At 40.3% G+C, this 22,669-nt stretch overlaps 1 protein-coding gene across 2 annotated transcripts in view; it reads right to left on the bottom strand.

The window, feature by feature from the left end:
- The window catches only part of Cybrd1 (cytochrome b reductase 1), a 29,580-nt gene extending 28,116 nt beyond the window's left edge, over positions 1-1,464 (bottom strand). For both annotated transcript variants that reach the window (XM_026389575.2, XM_026389577.2), the window contains exon 1: positions 793-1,464. In XM_026389575.2, the coding sequence (XP_026245360.1) occupies positions 793-979 (187 nt within the window). In that variant the 5' untranslated portion in view covers positions 980-1,464. The remainder of the gene's footprint in view (positions 1-792) is intronic.
- Positions 1,465-22,669: the final 21,205 nt, after the last annotated feature.

The following is a 22,669-nucleotide window of genomic DNA, read 5'->3' as shown; positions in this document are numbered from 1 at the left end:
CTGGCACACCGCGGGCAAGCAGCGACACGGAAAACCCCAGGGACATCGCGCGCGGGAGCATCCCTCGGAGCCACGCAGCCGCAAGCTCTCTCTGGACTTCTCCTACCCCAGGTTTGGGGCCACCGCCCAACAGGAAGCCCCGGAGGGGAACTTTCGCCAGTGGGCCGCCACATAAACACGCTGGGTTCCAGAGCGCCCAATGGCTGGGCAGGGCGGCGAAACACCCCTTTGAGTGTGTTTAGACTGAGCGAAGGCTCGACTGGGTTTAACTGGGTGAAACCCTGAAAGGATGCTCCGCCACTCGCAGCGGCTACCAGCTGCTCAGCCCCTTTAGCCAGAGCTAAGGAAGCTACGGGAGAGGCCAGTTGTCGCCCTTCCATTCGGCCCCGCAGCCTTCCTCTCTCACTCTGCAGCCTTCTAACCAGTTCAGCAAAAGGCCTCTGGCTAGAGAGTTTCTGCGCCCCTGACTGCGCAGGCTCCGCCCACAGAGGCGACTTTTAGGGGCAAGTGGCAGGGAAGCGCGGCGCTGGGGCTGATCTCCACTCATGTTCCTGCAGACGCGGGGACGTCCCGGTGCGACCCAGACCCACTGCACCGAGTTGGCCGACTGAGGCCAGCTGCGCTCCTCACCGCCGCCCCCCGCAACGCGTCCTCGCCGCGCACTCCCGCCCGGGCGCCACCGCTGCAGCGCCGCGATCGCTGCTTTGCCGGGGCCCGCCCGTGCCCCGCCGGAGCCCGCCCTCTTTCTTCTCGCCGGCCACGCTCCACCGCCCCACAGGAGGTGCCCAATACCGATGCCCTGGATGAAGATAAAGCCTGTCACCGCGAGCACCGGGTGCCAGTTGAACTCGAGCGAGCTCCCGTCCCAGCCGAGCCCCTCTCGGTAGTGGAGGACCCAGATGAGGGTGAAAAGCACCGACAGGAAGCCGACCGGTAGCGCCGACATCAGCAGCGCCAAGAAGCCTCTGTAGCTCTCCATGGCTGTCACAACTACTTGGTCCGCGCCGGGCAGCCTCTGGGTACTAGCCCCCGCCGGCCCCGGGGTCGGGATTTCTTGGCGACGTCCCCGCCTACGGGGAGGGGCTTTCTCGGAGTTGTCAGGGCTGTGGGGCCTCCTGGGGGTGGGCAGCTGGCACTGGATCCGAAGCCGGCCCCACCTCCGGGATCACGCGGCCATCGAGAGCTCTCCCAGCTCAGTGGCGGCCCAATGGCCCAGCCTCGGAGTTCGCAGAGGGCTGGAGTGACTGATCCAGTTACTTGTGCAGAGAGCGCGCTCAGAGGAATTCAGGCTCACCAAACATCTTTTTAACTCTTCCCGCGTCTCTTATTTGTGGGAAGGCCGTGGCGCAGAAGAGAGAGATTTGTTCGGTTATGCGTGTGCTTTTAAATGAAGTCTCTTGGGTCCGGATTCTGATGCCAAGGAAGGGTCAAGAAGGAACCTTGGATGGTTTGGGCAGTAGTGGGCTAGCAGCCAAACCACTTGTAGTGTGTGGTGCACGCCTATAATCCCAGCGGGAGGTTCGCAAGTTCGAGGTCAGCCTCAGAAGTTTAGCGAGGCCCTAAGCAACTTAGCAAGAGACCCTGTCTCAAAATTTAAAAAATAAAAATAAAAAAAGCAGGGGGATGTGGCTCAGTGGCTAAACGTCCCTGGGTTCAATCCTTGGTACCAAAACCAAACCAAACAACGACAAAACAAAATACCAACCAAAAAATAACCATTTGTTTTTAAGAGGGGAAAACAGGCACCTCCTGGACCCTGAACTTTCCTGTGGTGTGTGATAAAATGGATTTTAAAAGTGCCCACCTAGGTTAGAGCACTTGCTTAGCATGCACAAGGTCCTGGGTTCTATTTCCTGAACTGGGACCTGCAAAACCGATATGAACCAAAAGCCTCTTAGTGGAATCACTTTGACACCCTGAAGCTTACTCTCTGCTGTTTCTAAAATTACCTTCCCCCTTCTTCATGGGGCAAGAACATGTCAGTATTATATGTTGCTGTCAGAGAAAAAGGGTCTGACTGCCAGGGTTTCTAGAATGTTTTGGGGAATGTTCATTTCTAACCCTCCTCTGTAACTTATCTACAAGGTTATTTTACTATATTGTCTTGTTGCAATCTTAATGACCTTAAACTGTGCAGAATGTGTATGGAGGTAACTTTCCAAAGACGGGTTTTAGGCCAAGAAAGTAGGAATGTCAAACCCTGGTAGTGGGACAAGATTAAAAGGCTAAGAGTGAGAGGCTGCCGATTTTATGTGTGTCATTTAGTTCCCCTTGGTGGGGAGAATAAGAAAATGGAAGAAAAGAACCCCTCTTCACATTAAAGTCTTCCTTTGATCAGGCCCAGCCTAACCCTGACTGGCTCTGATGTCCTTGGCTGTCAGTGTCTCTTGAGGTTCCTGATCACTCCTTATTTACCTTCTTGCCTCTCAATTTGCCTGAGCCTATCTCCACCAAGAACCCATGAGGCTCCCTATGACTGTCTATCTTACATCCTACCCACCTCCCCATCCAATGCTCGGCATCATTTATCAACATTTAATATAATAATCTGTTTCTGTGATTGTCTCCTCTTTCCAAACTTCCCTTCTAGGCATTAACTATCCAATATCACCATTGTATTCTTCCTTAGAATGTAGTGTTTACTCAATAAACATTTGTTGGGCGATTAATGGGACTTAGTGTGCCAATCAGGATCCTATCAGGAAACAGATGGCACTTTCCAATTGGGCAATTTAATAAGGAACAGGATTATTTACATCTGTGGGTATGGTGTAGGAAACCACAAGGATTATCCAGTGCCCCAAGCTTAAAGCAAAGATATCTACTAGAATCTAGAGAGAAAACTATGGAGAGGGCAATCAGACATAGGCCTTGAGTGGACAGATTCAGCCAACTTACAGGAACCCCCAAGAAGGAAGAATGTGAAAGGGATTATATATTTCAAACATCCCCCAATGGCTAATCAGAACCTAACTAGAAGCCAGAGGGCCTCCATATAGTTCATACATCTTCCCAGGACCCAAGCAAAGTGCAGGAGGGTGAGAGTGGGAATGGATGGAAACTATCACTGAATCTTTCAGTTCTGTTGTTTCAGACAGTTTTTGTTCCTCAGTGCTACAAACATTCCTGTTTAATATTACACTGTTTATATTTACTGTTTATATTCCTCTGCTACCTCTAGCTAGTAATTCTACAACAGTCATTTTTTCTCCTAAAAGTATCTAATCCTTGTCCCCCTTTGTGGCCCAACTCATCACCTCAATAGTAGTAGCAAATGAGAATCTCCAGGATTCCAGACCCCCTAATAAAACACCTCAAGAGAAGAAGACATGTCCTAATGGTAAACTATGGTATAGGACTGTCCTGGAGGTATAAGTTAGAGAATTTCCACTTTAAAATTTAAAGTTGCCTCAGCTTTGATAAAAAACCAGTTACTTAAAAGAGTAATTCTTCGCCAGGCATGGTGGTGCATGTCTGTAATCCCTGCCTCTTTGAGGCAGGAGGATCACAAGTTCAAAGCCAGCCTCAGCAAAAGTGAGGCGCTAAGCAACTCAGTGAGACCCTGTCTCTAAAGAAAATATAAAATAGGGCTCAGTGGTTAAGTGCCCCTTAGTTCAATCCCCAGTACCAAAAAAAAAAAAAAAGAGTAACTTCCAATAAATATTGTTGTGAATTAGTATTAACAACTTTTAAAACAGAGTTGTTCAATAATAGAAGTTTCTCTCAAGAGACAGTAAGCAGTTTGTCATCAAAGTACTCACTCAGACCAAATAATGTGTCAGCAATGCTAAGTGATTCCTGATGTATATGGTGGGGGGTATTGAACAAGATGGACTTCCTAAAAATTTGTGATCCTAAGAACATGTAGTGTTGACACAGATTTTTATTACTCCTGGCAGAAATGAACAATACAGTAAGGAGATATGTTGGGGGGGGAGCAGGATCTGAACCCCATGCATGGCAAGATGAGGTACCAGATGCCATCGAGCTATTGAACTTCCAGGTGGTACTGCTACATTTCTTCTGGCATGTGAGGAATTCATTATTCTAAAAGCAAAGTAGTAGTAAGTTGTACCAAGTGGTTTGTTTTATATAAAATGTGAACCATTTTTTAAACTTCCAAATGTTGACAATGTATTACTCTTTGCCCCTTAATTCTTCACCCTTTGCCTTGGCTGCACCCTGGGAGGCTGACATCTACAGCTTCTTTGCCCTCTGGCTTCCTATTGGGTTTGACTGATGGGTGATTCTTACCAGAGATTAGGGGGCAGGAAAGAAGACAGGCCAGCCTACTTATCCCACTGTGCCCCCTTGTCAGATCAGGATTTTTGCTATGGTTATGTTCTTTTGTGCCATGCGACTTTCTAGTGTCCTTTCTCTCACGGTTATGACTCTCAGAGGGTCCAGCAACCGCCCCCCCCCAACACATACACATTTGCTTTTTCAGGCCTAGGGTCGATGCAGTTGCTTGTCTTCACCATTCTTGATGGATTCCCTTAAGTCTTAAACCTCTGAAACCATTCCATTTAATAAACTCTCTTTAATAAAATCATTTGTGCAAACCAGATGCTTCCTGCAGCACCCTGACAGGTACAAGTGGGAAAATACTCTGATCTAATACTAGCCTCACCCCAATTGTCCCTGCCTTCTTAGAATGTATTATGGATGGAGGGATAGATAAGGCAAGAGAAAAGCAAAAGCAGGAGGAATAAGATGAGGTCACATTTCCTTTTTACCTTCTACTAGACAAGAAGTTTGAGGATCAGAAAGTTGTCCCAGATGACCAAGATTAAGTTACTCCCTGCTGACACTGTAATTCAAGCCACACCCAGGAAGTGGTCAAAGGCTTCTTAACAAAATGATGAAAGGATCAGTGTTTTGAAAGAACAAAGGCAAACCCATGTTAATGGGAAGAATATACCTTTGTCTCTGGAGGCCTATGAAAGACCTATAGGCAGGCAAATGTTTATTTCTAGGGAAAGTTAACCCCGAGAGGGGTGCCTTTCACAAGGCCCTAATGTCAGAGATCAAGAATACAGAAAATAAGTTCATTATGTATCCTGGAAATTAATGCTCTATCTGAGGTGCAGGTGGCCAAGATTTTCTCCCATTCTGCAGGCCCTCTCTTCACACTCTTGATTGTGTCCTTCGCTGTGAAGAAGCTTTTTAGTTAGAGGGATCACAGCTTAGTGGTCAACAAGATGAACTCAAGTTCTAACATTAGCCTGACCGTGGTCTCACCACTTACTAACTAGTGTATGACCCTCATTACCCTAAATAACTGGAATTATTTATCTTTTTTGTACCTCAATTTCTTTTTTAAATGGGTTCTTTATTAAATGGATTCTTTATTAAATGGGAGGACTAAATGGGTTAGTACATATGTAAAGGACTAAATGACTGGTCTAAAGCACACACTACAAAAAGAAGAAAAAGACAGAACATAAGGAAATATAGTTAATGTAGCCGAGAATGGTTGTTGAAAGAGAAAAGGCATTCAGAACACATTTATTCACTGTCTGTCTAGAACAGTTAGCCTAAGATAAAGTCAGAATTAATGAAGAAAGAAATACCTAGGACATTTTTCTTATAATCAAGCTTTCTTACACATAAACCAAATGTTACAAGTACATCAAACTGTTTGGATGGAACATCAAAGTATGCAAAAAACTGAGCTGAAGGTTTTGAGGAGTAGCCAAAACCATAGTTTTACCTTTGGAGAACTTCATTGGATGCTTTCTTGTTTGGTTTTGTAATAACAGGAGTAAATGCTTTAATTATAATCTCCTCTGTCACGATGCAATTTTAAAGTGTTCACAGGCAAAGTATCTCTAAAATATTATGTCCAGAATTTTGGTTCACGGACATCAGGATCTTATTGAAGCATGAAAGGACACGTGTATCCAGAAAAGATTTCTGAATGTAGACCAGAGTGGCTTTCTTAACAGCCTTACCTATAATCAATTACCTATAGTCAGTTTATACATATCTCACTGGATCTTGGGAAAACTTGACTATGATTTTTGTTAGAAGATAAGGCTCTTTTTTAAAGAGAAAATCAAATAGGATAAGTCCAAATTTTACATTTGTTCCAAAATAACTTGGCTCTGTCATTTATATGTTCCATCTAAGCCTAAAACCTTTAGATTCCAGAAAACAGGAAGCTTTGGAATAAGGGAATATATATTGTTCTCAGACTTCAGTTTGCTACTAGCTTGCTGTGTAATGAGACAATTCACAAGGTCCAAAAAACTAAGCTTCATTTGCTAATCTGCTAATCAGGATAGTTTTGGACTTGATTAAAGTAATTTTTTGTTTTGTTGTACAGTACTGGGGATTGAACTGAGGGCCTAATGTGGGCTAGGCAAGCACAGTACTACTGAGCTAAATCCACAGACCTTTTTATTTAATTTGAGACAGGGTCGTGCTAAATTGCTCATGCTAGCCTGAAACTTGTGATCCTCCTGCCTCAGTCTCCCTTATAGCCAGGATTGCAGGAGTGCACCACTCTTAGCCTGGTTTATGTGGAGAGAACATAGATGGGGAAAATGGTATCTTTGCTTTCATTAATTCCTAACTGAAATTTAGCCATTTTTTAAATTATGTATGCAGACAATAAACCTCACTAGTCTTCCTGGTAGTTATGATTTTGTTATCAATGTTATCCTTAAGTCACATTAGAATTGATACAAATATTTCAATTCATCATGTATGCTCAGCACTTCTTCAAAGTAACAGTTGTAACTAGTTAGATCTGCTACAGATTTTATTAATGAATAATTAAGCACATACATTATTATATCACATATTTATTTTTATTTTTCTAATTTAAAAAACTCCTTTTCAATGGGACTGATTTCCTTCGTAATCCTATATTTTGTTTTGTTTTATTTTTAATGCATTTTAAAACATTATTGTGTGGAGAAGTCCATAGGATGTATTAGCTTGCCAAAAGAGTCCATAGCACTTTTGAGGCCTTCATCTTTTTGTTTTCCCACTTCAGAGTAGGAGTCAGCAATTTTCTGAAAAAGCCCAATAGTAAGTACTATAGGCTTTGCATGCCATATGGTCCCTGTGGCAAATACTCATTTCTGACATTGTAGCATGAAAGCAGCCACAGATATATGTAAATAAATGTATGTGGATGTGTTAAAATAAAACTTGGTTAACAAAAGCATGCTGAGGACTAAATGGAATGAAATATGTTCAAACCACATACCTTATAGGGGACTCAGTAAGACAACAGACAACACACTTAGAAAAAGGGCAAAAGACTGCAATAGACACCTTACCAAAAAAAAAAAAAAAAAAGGGTATATACTTGATAACTAAGCACAAGAAATGGTGTTCAAAATTACTATCCATTAGGGAAATACAATTTAAAACCACAATGAGATCCTATTATACACCTCAAAGAATGGCTGAAATAAAAACACTGACATTTCTAAATGCTAGCAAGCATGCAAAGGAACTGGATCTCTCATACATCACTGTTGGAAATATACTATGGCACAGCTACTGTGCAAATCAGTCTGGCAATGTCTTACTGACTTTCACGCACACTTGCGATATTTACCCAGCAGCTAAACACTCTTGAACATTTATCCCAGAGAAATAAAAAATTATGTTCACACAAAACCCTGTACACAATGCACGCTTGCAATAAGCAAAAACTGGAAACAATGTAAATGTGCTTCGACAGGTGAATGGTTAAGCACCTGTGGTACATCAATAGCAGGGAATGCTGCTCAGCAATAAAAAGGAATGAGCTGGGGTTGAGGCTGTAGCTCAGTGGTAGAGTACTTGCCTCACAACTGTGACCAGTTGGATCCTCAGCATCACGAAAAATAAACACATTAGAAGATTTTCTGTCCATTTACAACTAAAAAAAAAAAATTTAAGAAAAAAAGGAATGAACTATTGCTACATGCAATATAGGGCTCTCAAGTATATTAAGCTGGGTGAAAACAGATAATGCAAATGGTTATTATGTATAGTATGTCTGCACTTCTATAGCATTCCTGAAAGGGCAAAATGATTAGAGAACAGGTCAGCGGTGCCAAGCATTTGAAGGGAGAAGGCCACATGTGCTAAATGAGCAGCAGGGGGAGCTCCATAGTGAACAGCTCTGAATCTTGACCATGTGGTGGTTCTGTGATTCTCTACTTATGATGAAATGCCATAGATTGTACATGGAGGCACAGAAAACACCTTAAAGGGCTGGGTGTGTGGTTCAATCCTTGCCTATCATGTGCAAGGCCCTGAGTTTGATCCCCAGTACTAGGGAGTAAAAAGGGGAAAGGAAAGAGTTAAGAACTAGTGAAATCTGGCTCATTTATATTAAGCCAGTGTCAGTTTCATGGTGTTAATACTGCACCTTAGAGCTGAGTGTGGTGGACTTGGATCTCTGATGCAGGAGGATGGGAAGTTCAAGGCCAGCCTTGGTAACTTAGCAATACCCTGTCTTATACAATAAAAAGGGCTTGGTTGGAGCTCAGTTGTAAAACACCACTGGGTTCAATCCCTGATATGAAGAAAAAAAAATAATGTGACTTAGTTATGTTAGATGATATTATTGGGGGAAGATGGGTGATGGATATTGGGCACTCCCCACTTTTATTTATTTATTTTTTTGGTAAATCTGTGAGTCTGTAATTATTTCCAAAGACAAAAACAAAGCAGGCAGTGGACTGAAGGTGTGGTTTGCCAAACTGCTCTTTTATCATTTCCTTGTTATATATATCCCAGAAGGTTCTGACAGACCTGGCTTGGGTCATGGGCCTCTCCTATCACTGTGTATAAATAGAAAGCAAGGCCATCTGATCAGATAGGAGAAGCTGCTTGGGGTGGAGAGATTGTGCCCTTAAACAAGGAATAGGTGCAAGGTGGACAATGGGTGCAAGGTAGTACGTTCACTAAATGGGGGTCTTAAAATCTCCAAATGAGGAAACACAGCAGGCCACATGTAGATCTGGAACCAGGAACTCAAAACCTCAGGACCAACCATGCTGTCCTCTTTGTAGAGCCACATGATCTTCTGCATTGGGTTCTTTCTGCTTTCCTGTGGGCTACAGGTGGTCCCCCACAGTTTTGTGTTTGTTCCCCCAGTTACTTATATTACTAGGCTCATCTTTTACCTTGTGCTGAAGAATACCAAATGACAACAACTTTTGATTTTCCATTTGGGAATCTGTATTACTAATCATAGGCAATTTTGTCTTTGTGATGCCATCCTTTCCTAGCCCAACAAGTTATGTGTAATATATAAAGCAATGTGTAAAATAAAATAGTGTCTCTGGTGAGAATGTGCATGTGTCATTATACTGAAATGCTTAATAAATGGAGAAAATTAAAAACCACTACAACAACTCCAAGACTGACAAGTGTCTTCTAGTGTCTGACCAAATGGTGCAGACACATTTGGGCCAGGATCTGCCGAGCACAAAGCTCCCATCCCCCCCAAACTGTCTCAGTTCTTTATTTGTGAAATGAAGGTGGAAATGATGTCAAGATTGTCTAATAAAACCAAGTTCCACAGTATCAACTCAACTGTTATTACCATTCAACCTCTAACTAGGATGTATTTATATGTGTGTGTGTGTGTGTGTATCTGTGTATACATTTTAAAATATTGACAACTTTCTTACTTCAAAACATAAAATTCAAAGAAAATTAGCTCTAAAATATATAGCAAGTAACCTCTCCCCCACTACCCCCCAACCAAGTTTAAGAAAAAGTAGAGGAGAAAATTATCAACAAGAAAAGCATCAGGTACTTTTACAGTTTACAGAACTTAACAGACTAAATACAAAAAGAGTGTCAGTAATGAGTTCCAAGCACACATTCTCATTGAACCAGACCACAGGATTGGAGCTTAATCACAGCCATCACACAGGAGGAAAATGGGAAGACTTTCTTTGGAAAGTTCACCACATTATTATTAAATAAGCACACTGGGAGCTAGAATTGTTTGGCTCTACAACAGTACAACACATGGAGAAGAGAGGAATGACAACATGAGTCCTTCAAAAACCTAGTGGTTTGCTCAGCAGAAGAAAGATCATGGAGTCAAAAAGAAATATCAGCTGTCATGGTCATAACGATAGCTGAGATCCATATTTGTGTTTAGGTAGCAATATGCTTTCAAGAAGCCCTGAGCACATGAATCTTCTAAAGCCCACATTGGTGGGATACTAGTAAATAATATACTATTATTCTTGTTAAAGAGAAGAAAAACCTGTAAAAGTCAGGCATGGTGGAATACCTATTATCACAGAAACTCAGGAAACTGAGGGAGGAATATCACTAGTACAAGGCCAGCTTGGACAACATAGTGAGAACCTGCCTCAAAATAAAAGATAAAAAGGAATGGGGGGCTGGGGATGTGGCTCAAGCGGTAGCTTGCTCGCCTGGCATGTGTGCGGCCCGGGTTCGATCCTCAGCACCACATACCAACAAGGATGTTGTGTCCGCCGAGAACTAGAAAATAAATATTGAAAATTCTCTCTCTCTCTCTCTCTCTCTCTCTCTCTCTCCCTCTCCCTCTATCTCTCCTCTCTCTTTAAAAAAAAAAAAAGGGATGAGGATGTAGCTCAGTGGTAGAGTGCCCTGGGATTCAACCTCCAGTACCACAAAAGAAAAAAGAAAGAAAGAAAAGAAGGAAGAACAAAGAAAGAAAGACATTAATACATAATTGTTATGGTTTGAATGTGAGGTGTCCCCCAAAAGCTCATGTGTGAGACAATACAAGAAGGTTCAGAGGAGAAATGCTTGGGTTGTGAGAGTCTTTTTGGAACCGAGGATTGAATTCAGGGGTACTTGGCCACTGAGCCACATCCCCAGCCCTATTTTGTATTTTATTTAGAGACAGGGTGTCACCAAGTTGCTTAGTCCTGAATACGTTTTCAGGACTGACATCATAAGGTATCTCCTGCTCACCTTGCCTTGCACTAACAGCTGGAGAAAAGTGCACATCTGTGGTGTCTGTGGTGTTGCTCCAACAGAGCATCCTGTCATAGTCACAAAGCAGGGCTGTGTGTCATACATGCCAGAGTGACTGAGGAGGTGAGAAGGCCACCACTACTTGAGTTTTTCTACAACTGTGCCCAAGAAGGTGACAACCAGTTGAACTTTGCAGTCACTAATCTGGATAAGCAGTCTTGGCCATTTTCCCCACCGGGAGTACTCTTCCTAGATTTGGGTAACTCCAGAGCAGCCTTCAGCACCATTGCCTTGGGGAAGACTTCCAGGGCCCCAGGCTTTTGTACTTTCCCCTTTGCACTTAGCAAAGGTAACTAGGCTAACAATCATACCTTTGTGTTGGTGATCATAAGATTGATATCACGCTGCCAAGCTAGAGAAGTTGAAAGGCCCAGGAGAGGGACTTTTTTTTTTTTTTCTGTTTCTGCTTATCACTGTGTCCCAAGCACCTGGCCAAATAACTGGCATTCTGTTTAATGCCAGTTTGTATAGGGGCTGGGGAAGTGGCTCAAGTGGTAGCGCGCTTGCCTGGGATGCATGCGGCCCGGGTTCAATCCTCAGCACCACATACCAACAAAGATGTTGTGTCCTCTGAGAACTAAAAAAAATAAATGAATATTAAAAATTCTCTCTTTAAAAAAAAAAAAAGAAACGTATGTATAGATGGGTGCATGAATAAATGAATAAATGTATGAGACTTTAGTGGTTTTAAGCTCACTGGTAGAGTGCTTGCCTAGCATGGATTTGATTCCTGAAACCAGCATAAAAAAAATGTTTTAAGACTAAGGTAAAATGCAAGTTATCCAGTTTAACTTGAATTTCAGATAAACAACAAACATTTTTTTTAGTGTAAAAAAATTTTTATACAACATTTGGATATATTTACACTAAAAAAATTACTCATTAGTCATTGTGTATCTGAAATTCAAATTTTCAAATTTAATGTGTTTATTGTGTGTTCTATATTTAATTTGCTAAAACTAAACATTGGAGCTCAAGGAAACTTGGAAAATTTTCGGGTTTTTTTATGTGGTGCTGGGGATGGATCAACCCATTGCCTCAGGTGTGCTAGGCAAGCGGTCTCCCACTGAGCCACAATCCCAGCCCTCAGATTCTTAATTTTAAAGACAAAATGACAAGGGAGGGAAAGATTAGAAGTTCTTAGGACTAGACAAAGAGAAATGAAGGGAAGGAAAGGGGATAGAAATAGAAAAGTCAGTAGAATGAATCAGACATATCTTGCCTATCCTTATATATGAATACATGACCAATGTAACTTGACATCATATACAACCATAATAATGAGATCTTAATTGGAACAAATTATTCTATATGTATATAATATGTCAAAATACACTTTACTGTCATGTATATCTAGGAAGAACAACAACAACAAAAGTACAGAACCTCAGTATAGAAAGATGCATAATTCTTAGACTAATGACACAGAAGCATCTAAAGTAATTTTTGAACTTTTCAGTAACATGAACCAATAAATTCCTTTTATCAGTTGAGATGGCTTGAATGGTATTTCTATCCATTTTAACATTCAGAGTCCTTGCTAATATTTGTGTTTTCATATTTCTTATTTCAAGTTGTTAGACTAGTCATCATAGTGCTGTTCATGTAAAAGCTCAATAAATATTTATTAAATAAGTCATAGCTAGATCAATTGAACGATTTGTCTTGCACACATACTCAATTGAAGAATCTGCTCCTAGATACTTGTACTAAAACATACTAATACAAAAAGTCCAAATATCATTTTAGTTAAGAGAAATTGTTCTGATATATGTAATAAAAGGGAATTGGAAGTATTATTTCCAAATCAATCACACCACATAAATTTGGCCAACATACTATGTTTAATTCCTTTCATGGTCTTGAAGCCAGATTTAAAGATAGGTAGTCAGTGTAGTTAGGTAAATCAGGTCTAATATCGAGTAAGATCCAAAATGGAGGCCATGTTAAGAATGAATTGGGGTGGGGGGGTGGGGGAAGAGGGGGAAACCCGAACAACTCTTGGAATGTTAATAAAGTCCAGGGGAAAGCCCAAGGCCCAGAGCCCATCCCAAAGAAATGTTAATGAAGATTACTTCTTTGGCCCACCTGTGCCCCACCCTTCAGGCCTTCCCACCTACATTCCATCACCGAAAGAACTATAAAAAGGGGAAACAACCACACTTCCACGGATTCCACCTCTTGGGTCCCCTTCTTCCTCCGGGAGAAGTCTTTTCTGCTGTCCTTTTATAAACTTCTACTTTCCACTCTGACCTTGCCTCGGAGTGCTTCTCTGGTGTTATTCTTCAACATTGGGGAAGCAAGGACTCGTCACCGGTCACCAGCGGTAACAGTCTTTTACTTTGCTTTATATTTTTTCCAATAGAACTCCATGCTTTTGGGTACACACACCAAGAGGTGACAGAGAGTGGAAATTGTGATCACTTGTTCAATTGAGCATGTTGGAAACCAAAGAGAGGCTGAATATTTTTATACCTAGCCCACTAAGTCCAAACTGCCAAAGGACAAAATTATAACAATTTAGCTTAAAGATTTTAATTGGCTTTAATTTTTATTCTAGAATCAAGCAACACTTCATTCCTATAAAATGGAGTTAAATGTTCTGATGCGTTGAGCAGAAGAGATTGATTTTATATATAGAGAAGGATTTTTTTAAAAAACAGGGGGAAAAAAAAGAACAAAACATAGATTGGTTATTTCAGAGCTACTTTCCTTGGAAGGTGGGGACAGGGAGACAACATCAGAAAAATAACTGGTAACATCAGGTTATGTTACTATATTCATTTTTTCTTAAGGATTAAAAGAGAGGAATTCATTATCATGTCAATTGAAGATGGCCTGTTTGGAAAATTTAGCTGTTACCTCTGTCTTCTGGTTTCTGGGAAGGTCAAATCACAGCTTTGTTTGATTTTGTGATATGGAAGTTTAATGAGTTTTGACTGTTAATCTAGTTGTTGGGGCCTTGTGCAGAAGCCTAATCCAAAACAATGGCTCCCTATAATTTTTAGTTAAGAGTTGCTAGGCTATTAAAGAACCAAGCCATTTCCCATACTAGAAGAAATTAGTTCAATAACAGAAATATATTGAGAGTCAACCACATGCCAGGCATTCTTCTAGCCCATTGGGACACATAAGAAAACAAAATAAAGATGAGTTGATTTCATGAAACTTACATCCCAGGGAATGTGGATTGAGGGAATGCAGGCTTCACCTAGAGTGAAACCGTATGTTCTGATAATCTCCAGAGCCCAGAATGGAACCCAGAGTGATTCACGAGGCTGAGACAGGAGCACAGTAAATTGGAGTTATCATCCTTGGCAACTTAGGTAGAACTGCCTCAAAATAAAAAATAAAAGGCTGGGGATGTAGCTCAGTGTAGAGCACCCCTGGGTTCAATCCCTAGTGCCAGCCTTGGAGTAACAAGGCAGTTACAAGCAGCCACTATTATGTTCAAAGATACTATGTTGGAATCCAGCTCCCATTTGGTAGGTCATGAGATGGCACCCTCCAAGACAGGAGATGGTACCCTTCGAGGTGGACTAAAAGTGAAGCCAGATTTAAAGTTAGGTAGTCAGTGTAGTTAGGTAAATCGGGTCTAATATCATATCGAGTGAAATCTAAAATGGAGGCCATGCTGATAATGATTCCGGGAAATGCAGGACAACTCATGGAATGTTAATGAAGTGTTATTGAAGTCCCGGAAAGGCCCTAGGCCAAAGTCCACCCCAAAGAAATGTTAATGGAACCCAGGAAACAGCCCCCAACAGATCTGGAGATAGCCCATCCCCAAAAGTGATAATGAAGTCCTTCCTGCCCAGATTACCTGTGTCCCACCCCTTTCAACCTACATTCCATCACCAAAACTATAAAAAGGGGAGACAACCGCACTTCCATGGATTCCACCTCTTGGGTTCCCTTCTTCCTCTGGGAGAAGTCTTTTCTGCTGTCCTTTAATAAACTTCTAATTTCTACTCTGACCTTGCCTCGGCGTGCTTCTTTGGTGTTATTCTTCAACATTGGGGAATCAAGGACTCGTCACCAGTCAACAGCGGTAACAAAAGGCTAGGAAGTAAAAAATCTGGCCCATATCCTTAGAAAATACTCATCCTTTGGATTTAGACTTTCTAACAGTTTGTGATATGGGAAGACGCTTGTGAATCCAGATGATACAATCAGCAGGATCTGTATTGTGATCCTAGCTGGATGACTTTAAAAAAAATTTTTAGATTTTTTATTACTGCTTTTCATAATCTTACTTTTTAAATTGCACATTGTGCATTTATTGTAAGAAAAAATTAGGAAGACAAAGATAAACAAATCCTTTAAACCTATAATCCAGGGCTGGGGTTGTGGCTCAGTGGTAGAGCACTTGCCTAGCCTGTGTGAGGCACTGGGTTTGATCCTCAGCACCAGATAAAAATAAATACATAAAATAAAGGTGTTGTGTCCATCCATAACTAAAAATAAATAAATTTTAAAAACCCCATAATAGAAAAAACCCGTATCATCCCATTCTCCCTAGATAATCCGTAATCTGAAAATCTGAAACTCCTTAAATAACAGTATGATGCCTGAAGTGGAAAATTCCACACCATGAAACTTTGTTTTTTTCTAAAAATTAATAAAAATATGTATGAAATTACCTTAAGGTTATGGATATGAACGGTATATGAAACATGTGGGTTGCAGGTTTAGACTTTGTTCCCAGTGCGAAGATATGTCATTATAAGTATTTTGCAATCTGAAATTCAAAACACTCTGGCTCCAAGCAAGTTAAGGAATATTTAATTCGTATCATTTTGGCATGTCTCAACTTGGTATTCAGAAATATTTAAGTCAATATATGAATCAATACTTCAAAAATAATACTTTACCTTCCTAACTTGGACCTGAAGTTGGTTGACACCTGCCTTTTGAGGAGGGAAAGAGCCAACTTTCCTTCCTACTTGTCAGGGGAGGGAGAAGGGGAAAGTTCTCACATGACAAGTGAAATTTCTCACCCGAGTTCTTTCCTGGGTTCCTTGAGAGATTTCGCGCTGAGCTTCTCTAGCTGTAATTCCCATGTTACCACCAGGAAGTCTGTTCCACAGGTGCTGTTACCTCTCTGCTCTGGGTTATTCATTCAGGCCCTTCTTTTTGAAGCTTCATCTGCTTCCTCTTCCCTGAAGCAGGGGCCAAAACACCTGCTCCACATCTGACAAACTCTGTGAGGACAGAATGCTCCTGATGCAGCCAGCAGCTCTGCATCATCTGGAACCAAGCAGGTCACCCCTCATCTCTCCTGCCCTGTGGGTTTTCAGCAGCAGCAGACAGACTCAGTCCTGATCCCAAACTCAAGGGAACACAAATAAAGCCATGAAACCCCTCTAACTAGTGAAATGAAGAGACAGTCACTCTTTTCCCCTTCCCCCGTGGGGAGGGAAAACAAATTTACTGCCTAGCTCTGCCCCTAAAAACCTCCTCATAAAATAATCTGCTTCTACTTTCATAATATTTTTGTCTTCCTTTCAGTTTCAGAGCTACATAATATGTTCTACATCATTTACTGTGAAATTTCCACTTGGTATTCTGACATCACATCTGTTTTTTTACAGTGCCATCTTAGTTTTCTACAGCTGCTGCAACAAATTAGCACAGAACAGTTTAAGCAACACAATTTTATTATCTTACCCAGCACTGTGGGATAGAAATCTGATTGGTCTCACTGGGCTAAAATCAAGGGGTCACAGGGTCGCTGCGTTCTGTTTTTGTTGTTTTCAATACTAGGGATTGAACCCAGGGGTGTGCAATACCACTGAGCTGCAACCCTTGTCCTTTTTATTTTTTATTTTGAGTCAAAGTCTCACTAAACTACTGAAGCTGGCCTCAAATTTGCAATTCTCCTGCCTCAAAATCCCTAGTCACTGGGATTACAGGTATATGCCACCATGCCCAGCTGCATCCCCCACGGCCCCTTTCACACACCCCCGTCCCCACTTTTTTTTTTTTGGTTCTAAGGAAGAATCCACTTCTCTGCCTTTTCTAGCTTTTACAGGCCATGGATATTCCTTGGCTCAACATACCACCTATACAAATGGCATCATCTAAGGTTGTACAGGGCATGATATGAACAACTAACTATATGTGGTAGCCTGGACCAGTTTTATAATATGGGGATTACATTTTACTGTTTCTGACTTGGTCTTCTGTCATTTGTGGCCATAACTTTTGGATATTTTGTTCTGGGAATCCACTCATGGCCATCAGCTAAGTCTGTCCCCATAACTTGGTAGGAAGATTAATTCCAAGAATCAGCAACTATAGGAACCAGTGCCTACCAGATTATTTTGACTACTCAGACCAAGTCTAGATTTAGTTATGTTCCAAGATGTAACAAACCTAGTTTCTAGAAAATCCTTCAAGCCATTTCCATCTCTTAGATAATAAATACACGTTTGAGGTATAACAGGATGATTACTTAAGTCTAAAATGCTAAAATAAGGGTCTAGTCGCCTTCTGGCTCTTCTAATACCAGGAAGCATTTATTTAATACCCAACAGAAAAACTATAATATATTCTGCTGGTCACATTCATGTATGTTATCAGGTCCCGAAAGACATAAAAGTAACAGGGGCATGAACTTGCTTTACTTTGTAGATATTCTGCATTAGTTGCAGCAACATTCTAAATTAGAAAACTTAGAAGACATGAAAATCCTTTCCCCTCATTTGCTTCCAAAGGACTTTACTACTGTAACTTTAAAGTAAGAAATGAATAATATATATTATATATTAATATATATATACTAAGTTTATGATTATTGATTATAATTTAAAGTTTAGATATACTTAATTTATGAATGCTTAACGGGCTGTAATAATTTTCTACCATAAAATACTTTTCAGTGCAAAGATAATAGTAGAATCCATTGTCAATTTTAGTTTTGTACCTGCAATTCCATTCCATCTACTCCACTATAAAATGTCAGGCATGCATGCCTATTTAAATTATTTTAAAGTAAAGGACTCACAAATTTATTGACTAAATTAAAAGTACAATAGTAATTAATCTTTGTAAAAATTGGTTATTGTTGGGGAGAGAAAAATAAGACATCCTCTTATATTTAAAGAATAGCATTTGGGACACTTGAAGCTCATGAAGCAACAAACTTGCTTTATAGTCCATTATTTGTTCAATTTTGCTTAATATTCCATGTGTACTTGAAAAGTTTTCCCACTCCAAAATCTCAGTGAAATTTTGAAATTGTTAACACTGCATCTATATTTCAGAAGGCAATGTAGAATATTTTTGAGAATTGCATAAAGCAAATATTCTATGTATTTTTCAGTATTTATAAACAATATAAAATGATAAATTTGTACAATCTTTACAGGGCAATTTGATCTAGTAATTCTGTTTCTAGGAATTTATGATACAGATATACACACATAGGTGTGAAATGATATTGTAACATTGCGTATAGTAGCAAATAATTGGATTTAATGTGTAGGTATATCATTGGGGAGCTGGTTAAATAAATTCCATACAACAGAATATTTATATAACCCTACAGAAAAATGAAGAAATTCTGTAATGATCTGGAGCAATAAGCAAAATATTTTATTAGGGACTTCCAAATACGATGTTACAGATGACGAGGTGCACTAAGGGATCCATCTGCTAAGGAACAATTAGACCTTGGACAGGACCCATTTCTTTGAGGCATTGTGGGACTCTGATAAAATAGGGAGTTTTCCAAAGGTGCTTCACCTCCAAACAAAACTAACAAACAAACAAAAAATCCCAAACCAGAATCATTCTAAGTAAAATGCAGATAGTAGTACTGCTATCAGGATAAGGCTTTGGTCAACACAGAATTGGGAAGGATGAACTGAGCCAAGATACTGAAGTAGTCCTTGAATGGTGGCATATTTACCTATTAACAGATGCAGAAATAAATCTTCTCTGGAGGAGAATGTTCTGAGATTTATTTCAATCAATGAGTTTACAACTAAAGACCATGAAGTACATGAGAAGGCAAGGCAAGTCACTATTAGTGAGAATCTGCATAAACAACAGACAAAATACAGAGAATATATGAATAAAATGATTATAAAGTCAAGGAACACAAAAATCAATGTCAGGTAGATTGAAAATCTAGCCTAAGGAAGGAAAAACTATAATGCTTTTAGAAAAGAATGTAGAAGAATATTTTCATGGCCCCAGATGAGCAAAGAATTTTAAATGCAAAATAACAACAGATGGGCTAGGGATGTGGCTCAAGCGGTAGCGCTCTCGTGTGGCATGCGTGCGGCCCGGGGTTCGATCCTCAGCACCACATACCAACAAAGATGTTGTGTCCGCCGAGAACTAAAAAATAAATATTAAAAAACTTCTCTCTCTCTCTCTCTCTCTCTCTCTCTCTCTCTCCTCTCTCTCACTCTCTTAAAAAAAAAAAAATAACAACAGAATGAAAGACTGATAAACTCAACTACACTAAAATTAAGAAGTTCTTTCTGTTCCTAAAAATACTCCATTATTATTAGGTATTACAAAGTAAAAAAAGTAAAAGATGGGAAAAGATATTTGCATTACTTATAATCAAGAATGCCTAATAAGCATTAATATTCAAAAGTGATAGGACAAACAAGCAAATAGAATAACAGGTAAGATACTTTAACAGTCAATTTACAAAAAGGGATATCCAAATGATCATTAAGCAAAGAGAAGATCTACCTTTAGTAACAAATAAGAACTAATTAAAACAAACCTGGGACATACCCCTATTAAATTGGAAAAAAATGAAGTGTTTAGTGAATGGAGCAACAGAAAGTCTCAAACCCTGCTGTTGGGATTACAAATTGGTATTATCTTTTTGAAAAATAGTGTGGCATCCAAGAAAGATAAACATATACTTAGCTTCCAAGCCCCCAAATTTATTCTAAGATGTAAACCCTAAAGAAAAAAGCACATATGTGCATCTAGATGATGTAAAGGAACATTCAGGAAGTATTGTTAATAACTGGCCCAAGTGCAAACAACCAGAATGTCCACCAGGTATAGAATGGATAAGTAAATTTTGATACAGTTGGAAACTTTACCATAATAAAAACTAACTAAAACATAATGAATAGGAACAAATTTAGGATACATAGGAATAGGAACATAATGAATAGGAACAAACAATTCATAAAAATGAATTGTACATACATAATGTTGAGTAAAAATGATGAAAACAATATAAATAATAAAATTATACTTATATAATTTTTTTAAAAGGCAAAAGTAAGCCACACTTGGTGGCACTCACCTGTAATCCCAGAATCTGGAGGCTGAGGCAGTAGAATTGCAAGTTCAAGACCAGCCTTGGCAACTGAGCAAGACCCTGTCTCAAAGTAAAAAAAAAAAAAAAAAAAAAAAAGGCTGGAGGACTCATGGAAGATGGCAGAGTAGGAAGTTGCTTTCTAAGGGCTCTGTGGCATGAAACCAAAGAGTGGATAAATAGCTTCTCAATGAGGTGGGTAAAACAGGGACTTAACCCTGGGCTCAGAACAGCTTAGGGACTCAGAAGTTTGGACACAATAAATAAAAGAAGAAAGCCTACTGCTGGCACCAGTGACTGTTGGAGCTGATCCACTGTGGGAAAAGCAAGGAGAGGGACTAAGAGGACCTGCATTGTGGCACCATGATGTGTCTTGGTACAGAGAAACCAGAGATCAAGGACGTTGCCAAACTGATCCAGAGGGTGTTCTACACTATATTTTCCTGCAGGAAAGATGCTAAGCATCTCCCAGGTGTCTGCAGAGAGTCAATGCAGGACCCATTTTGCCATTGTGTTACTGTGGTCTGCAGCTGTGGGAGCAAGTCCAGGAGCCCAGAGCAGGGAAATCTAAACTAGGTCTGTTGCAGTCCGACTGCAGCAAAATAAGGGGGGGGGGGGTGACGAATAACTTGTGTAAGTTGATACAGCAGGAATGGGAGCCATTTATTGTAGGACAACAGAGGTATTTATACATTTTGCACAGCTTATCTTAATTAGCATAAACTAGATACATCAGTCAACCAATAAGGAATCTCCACACTTAATGGCTTGCTTTTGTTACTTCTCAAACCACTCCCTCTGGCATTTTGCCAGGCACCATCCAGACTTGTTTACGAACTCTAACATTTCTCTGGCAAAATACCAGGTGTTATTTTGTCTACAGACCTTAACATAGGTCCATAAAACAGACCTGGCAGATGCCTGCCCCATGACTCAGAGTGTGCCTAGGAGACCAGGAGGAAATGAAGCACAGAGAGCATTTTACCCAGGGGGGAATACAGGTCCAGCCATAGAGACCCATGAGATCCTGTGTCCCTTTTCCCCACTTTGTGTCTGGACTCACAGGACCAGCTAGGGTGGGCCAGGAATTTGATTGGGTGGGCAAGAGGGACTATATGCTTGGAGACTGAGCCTGGAAATCTGGGAAGGGCAGGATCCATGGTTGGCAGAGGGGGCTAAGGGTTGGCTCCTCTGCTGTACCAGTGGAATCCAGGCAAGACTCCTGAGGTATAACCTCCCAGCACGGTACCTTTGGAGTCTTGGAGTTGTGCTTATTTAAAATCTTCGGACTAACTGACATTCAAGGAAGCACCTGGGGCCTACTTAGACCTAAATCCTGCCTTTAGGAGCTCTGCTTATGGGAACTCCTCCCACAGAACTCTACATTGATCCCACCATGAGAGTGAGGCAAACAACACTCTCAACCTGCTTCACATCATATTGCTGAGAAGAGAAGTGTGAATTTTTGAACTCCAGCTGGCAACTTGATGAGCAATTTGACAACCTGCGGCCCCTGCTCTTTTGTGCACAGTACATACCTCAAGAAAAAACAAAAAGAGACATTTGGGAAAAGACAATGAACATATATTCTCATTGACAATTTTAGACCAATGCAATGCAAACAATTATTTTATTTTTATTAAGAACATTTTTAAAGGGGCTGGGGTTGTGGCTCAGTCATAGAGCACTTGCCTGGCATGTGTGAGGCACTGGGTTTGATCCTCGGCACCATAAAAAAATAAACAAAATAAAGGTAAGGAATGTGTCCATCTACAACTAAAAAAAAAAAAAAGAAGAAGAAGATTTTAAAAATTATTTTGTCTTTTCCTTCTCTTTCTTCCTCCCTCCCTTCCTCCCTCCCTCTCTTTTGCTTGTGTGCTGAATGGTTAATGGACAATTACACATATACATAACTGTCTCTCTTTCCTCATTTCTTGTAGTTTTTAAAGGTAGTTATTTTTCATGACTGCTTTTTTAAGAAATAGTGTTTTGGGTTAGTATATTTTGGTTTTGTTTGTATTGTTCTTTACTTTTCTGTTTCTTTGATTTTCTTTCTCTCTTTTCTTTTGCTAATAGCAAAATTCTATTGTTTTCTCTTTCATTTTTCCTTTAATTTTTTACTCCTATTTTCTCTCCTCCTACCTCATAATCATCACATCCTACATCTCTTCTGCATTCTCCGTGTTCCCCTTTTGAAACTGCAAACACTTTGACAAATTTACTGTTTTTACTGTTGGCAATTGCATATCATACCATTTCTGTATATTGTACCAATTAATGTTGTAGTTGTCATAGTAGGGATTAAATATTTAGTTTAATGCTGTATATTATTTGCCTTGATTATTATTATTATTTGTCTCCCCTGAA

This window comes from Urocitellus parryii, chromosome 1 (assembly GCF_045843805.1).
Source record: "Urocitellus parryii isolate mUroPar1 chromosome 1, mUroPar1.hap1, whole genome shotgun sequence".
Lineage (NCBI taxonomy): Eukaryota > Metazoa > Chordata > Mammalia > Rodentia > Sciuridae > Urocitellus > Urocitellus parryii.
The sequence above is the reverse complement of the archived record's forward strand: the minus strand, read 5'-3'. Positions and strand labels throughout refer to the sequence as shown.